The 4,895-nt window shown below is 41.5% G+C and overlaps 1 protein-coding gene across 1 annotated transcript; it reads left to right on the top strand.

Moving 5' to 3' along the window:
• The first annotated feature begins 3,059 nt into the window (after positions 1 to 3,059).
• LOC125848989 (uncharacterized) lies at positions 3,060 to 3,458 on the top strand. Its single transcript, XM_049528997.1, has one exon. It carries the CDS (start codon positions 3,060 to 3,062, stop codon positions 3,456 to 3,458), a length of 399 nt encoding a protein of 132 aa, XP_049384954.1.
• The last annotated feature ends 1,437 nt before the right edge of the window (positions 3,459 to 4,895 follow it).

Genomic DNA, 4,895 nt, shown 5'->3' on the forward strand with positions numbered 1-4,895 from the left:
ACCTTTGCAAAATGTAGCAACCAATGGTAAAAGGAATAGTGAAGACCCCAGGATCCTCCTTCTTTTGCACAAGGGACCTTATAGCAATAACTCCATAATGTTGCAACTTATCATCATCCTTAAAACGCACGACCCGCTTTTTAGTCACCAAGTCCTTCATAAACTTCTCATAGCTAGGTATTTACTCCAAAGCTTCTATCAATGGCACATTGATGGAAAGCTGCTTCAACATACTAATAAACCTACGGTATTTTCTTTCTTCAGTCTTCTTCACTAACCTTTATGGGAAAGGACGTGGAGGTCTAGGCATGGGAACAACTTTTTGGGTTTCTCCACTTCCTTCTTTATCGCATCCTCGGACTCTCCATTTGCCTCAATCACATCATCATTTTGACTAGCCTCAACTTCAACCCCAGATGACATAGTTGGATCAATGGTCTGCTTACCCCCTCGAGTAGTGACTACCATACAATGCCCATCATTCTTGGGATTTTGGATGGTGATGCTAGGAAGTGTGCCAAGTTGACGTGGGTTTACTGTAGTAGACAACTGAGTCATCTGTAGCTCAAGATGATTGATCGACACTGCATGGGCATCAAATTTTTGACCAATACCATACAAGTCATTTCGTATCTCCTTCACATTCTCATCAGTTGCATCAAACCTCTTCATCATCTTCTGCATCATATCCTCAATACGTGACATATTACCTCCAGCTTCCCTATTACCAAATTCTTGATTTGGAGGAGGAACATAAGGTCCAACCCGATCATTTTTGTTGTCATAGTTGTTCTGGTTGTAGTTGTTGTCACGATTGTAGTTCCCATCGCGGAGATATTGACCCTCTCGGTTGTAGTTTCCATAGTTCCGACCTTGGTTTTCTTGACCTTGGCGCCAATTATCCATATTGGAACCTTGGGCGTTGGCTCGGAAACCCCCCGTCTAATCATTCACCGCATAAGTATCCTCTTCATATTAACATTCCTCGGTCGGTGGTGGATTTCTACTCAAATAATTGACAACATTTACCTTTTTAGTATCTCCGCTTACATGCTTCAACACCAACCCTAGTTCGGTCCTCATTTGAGCCATCTCCTCACGAATATCATCGGTACATTGGTTAGTTGTAGCTTGAACAGCAAATGTGTTTCTCCTAGTATCTGACTTTCTAGTGCTCCACGCTTTATTGTTTCAGGAAATCTTCTCTAGTTTCTCCGCAATTTGATCAAAAGTGCACTCATCATATGAACCTCTAGCGATAGTATCAAGCACTAATGAGTCCACAAATTGGACTAATTCAGAGCTATCTTTTAATAAAAAATGTGTTCACAAATGCTTATTTTATCTCAATATTTGATGAAAACCCTTAAGTTACAGGTATTTGAAGTTTTAAGTAAAGCATGGACACTACGTTGTAAAAAGGAACAAAAAGGTTGAAAAGAACAAAGAAATAAAGGCCTGAGGATTGCCGAGTTCACTTGGCGAGTTGCCGAAGGGTCTTACTTCGCCTTTTCTTCCAGTGTGCTGAGCCCTGAAGGAAATGATCAAGTCGATGGAAAAAGGGAGCAGTCGGTGCATCACTGAGAATCCACAAAGCAGTACCATGTCACCTAATGACACAGAGCATGACGATATTAAGGGCTGGTGAAAGACGGTGATGAACTACACCAAAGGGCGAATCGCCGAGTTGATCAACAATTTCGACTAACGACGCCGAATGATTCACTGCAGCACAAATCTGTGAAAACTATAAATATAGTTATAGTTGTAGTTTTAAGTGTGGAACAATCATTATAATTTTCATATAGAATATTAGCTTTTCATATTTTTGTTCTAAATTTGAGAGGGTTTTGAAGAATTGAAGAAGAAGAGGTTTTCATCTCTAAGGATTTGGACTTGGGTCTCTTGGATTTTTTATTCTTGGCCCGTAACAAGACTGAAATATTCATACCCATTTGAATGCAAGCTCATTTAGGTATAAATTTCTATCTCTTGATGTGTGGCTAAAAACCCCAATTCTTGGGATGTGATTTAGCAAATATGGGTTAAAATAATTGTTGGGTCTTTTTTGGTGATAGATTAAATGTAGTTTAATGGTGATTTCGTCTAGTAGTTGTGGTTAAATCTAATGTATTTGTAGTTGCAAATACAAATTCACTCATGTGTTTTCGGTTCGCTCGAGAGAGACGTTGCAAAACTGAGACCCTTACATTCCCTCCTGGGCAAGAGAGTTTTACACTGCTTAAGGGGAGTTGGTGCCTAAGAACAAGAAGAAGGCAAGTGAGTTTCGACCGGTGAAGTCGGTCATGGTTAGAGGCAAGGAGTTTGAGTACCACATCGAGCTTATTAACACTGTACTGGGTATACCGCTGCACTCTGTGCTTCTTTACGAGGGGCTGTCTATTGTTCAGTACCTGGATGATTTGAAGGGTTGGTTGGCTCCGATGATTTTTGACACCACCCCGAGGTTCCCATTGAGAAGAGGGACATGAACATCGCCTCCAGGTTTTGGTTTGGCTTCATTAGTAGCATTATCATGCCATCCCAAAATGAGTCTATTCCGTACCATCCTAAGGCGGCTTGCCTTGGTTCTATCATGGCCAGGAGGCAGATCGACCTACGACTGCTTACTTCGCATGCGATGGTCATGAGAGGCAAGCATAAACTTACCTCTATGCCATTCTTGGTTTTGAGCACTGAGTTATGCCGGAGTACCCTGAGATCTTGCGAATGATATAGAGGTAATCGCTTCATCCTCCACGGACATCCGACGTATTAAGGTTGAGTTCACTCGAGAGGAGGTTGACAAGAGGAGAGCAGCTCTAGGAGACACTTCTCCAGAGGTCAATATTTACTCATTACTAGTAGAGGCATCTCCACCCACTCCGGCCTCTGAGCCCTCAGGTATACCCGCTCTTTCTTCGTATTCCTTATAGGCTCCAGGTGCTTCCTTATCCTCCCAGTCTGCCAGTAGTACTCAGGCTATGATCCTGAAAATGGGGCAGTTAGCCTATTCAGCTGATGTGAGAGCTACCTGATTGGAGAGGTCCATCCTAGGGATGATTGACAGTGCCATACTCGCATCACTTACCCCCGTTCAGACTTCTGTTGATGCCTTGACAGTGAGAGTCATTGCTTATGAGAGCAGACAGGGGGAGGCCTATGAGGTGACGACTTTAAAAACTGAGATTGCGACTTTGAGAAAGGACGTAGACTATCTTAAGTCTACTGACTTCACTTCACTACTAGAGACTGGTGAGGACAGGGATACTCCTGAGACCTCGGGGATTCCTCCAGCTACCACCGAAGATGTGCAGGGGGATGGCACAGCATATGCAGTGTCGAATGCAGAGACCGATAAGGAGTTGATATCAGTACATGCTGAGGAGAGCAGAGAAGAGGGCATATTCAGAGACTTACCAGATCTTATAGAGACGGTTGTGCAGCTGGTGATCTAGACATTGCCGACTCAGATGTCCACAACAGCTCCTAGTGGTTCTGGCATTGCTATTCCGTTTGAGGCTACTCCGGGCACTGATGCCCATATACAGACTACTACACCAGCCACCGAGACCCCGACAGAGAGAGAGATTGTATAGATAGGACCTTTCTTTATCTCCCTCTTTGTACTATTATATTTTTACTTTTGGGTACTTTTAGTTGCATTTCCTCACAAATACTTTTTAATTGTGGTGGCGTAAGGCGCACACCTTTTGTGTTGATAGTTGTGTTTTGTGTATATATTTGGGTTGTGCTATTTTAAAATTGTGTTTTATCTATTTTGTGGATGATTGAGGTTATGGCTTCTTCTATTTATGTTATTGAAAAATGATTTTAACCCATCCGACATTTTTTGCCACCACTTGTGTGTTAATGTGGCTGTTATTTCACAAAAAAATAAGTCTCGGTTCCAATCAACACCGATGACTTGAATAGTGCTCTCAATCGAACGAACATGAATGTGCGGCTATGATGAGGCCAAATGAAGTTTCATAGACAATATGTGAACTCTTTGTATCTCGTTATGACTAGCCTTCTATCAAATTGATTCTCTTGTGATGATCACTGCACACTAGCGAAAGTGAGAAGTCTTGTTTAACTTATAGTGTCAATGCTTAGTGTGATGAGCTTACCTGTGAACTATGCATGATAGATCCTAGAATTTGCCCTGTTGGTCCGGTCAACTAAGTGATGCTATCTCTTGATATGATCTTAGGCAACTTCTACGAGTGTGAACCAATTTGACATATACCTCTTTTGTGACCTACCTTGTGAGTGTGTGATTCTCTCTTGAACACCCCTTGAGCCTTACCTTTCTTTGGAAGAAGCTTGATGAAAACTAGACATTTCTTAATCCATCACCCATAATCTTCATGAAGTTGTGGTTAGTTTGAATAGCCAACTTAGGCCAAAAGCCTAAGTTGGGGGTTTGCTGAAAAGAGAAGGCAAATCAAGAAGTGCAAGAAACTCCCTCCTACCCATGGTTTTGAGGAAAATGGAACCTCTCCATATATAAAAAAAAGACAGAAAATAAAAAAGAAAAAGAATGAAAAAGAAAAGTTGTGGAATAAAGTTGAAAACTGAAAAGGGGTTTCCAAACAATTCTTGGAAAGTAAATAATAGGATGACTTATAAGCACTAACGAAAATGATGAAGGAGAAAGGAAAGGAAGTGTTGTGAGCACCACATCTCATGAGGATGAAAGTCACTGAGCCTAAATGACCATACCTTTGCACACAACCCCATTACATGCCTTGAAAAGACCTTTTTGATCTCTAGTGAGCTGAAACAAATGTTGATTGGAAGATATGGGAAAATCTATGGGTGAAATTATGCATTATGTTCTTCTTTGTGAGTGTGAGTGTTACATCTAATTCTGAAGTTTTACACTGTGA

The sequence above is a fragment of the Solanum stenotomum genome, chromosome 1 (assembly GCF_019186545.1).
Source record: "Solanum stenotomum isolate F172 chromosome 1, ASM1918654v1, whole genome shotgun sequence".
In the NCBI taxonomy this organism is placed as follows: domain Eukaryota; kingdom Viridiplantae; phylum Streptophyta; class Magnoliopsida; order Solanales; family Solanaceae; genus Solanum; species Solanum stenotomum.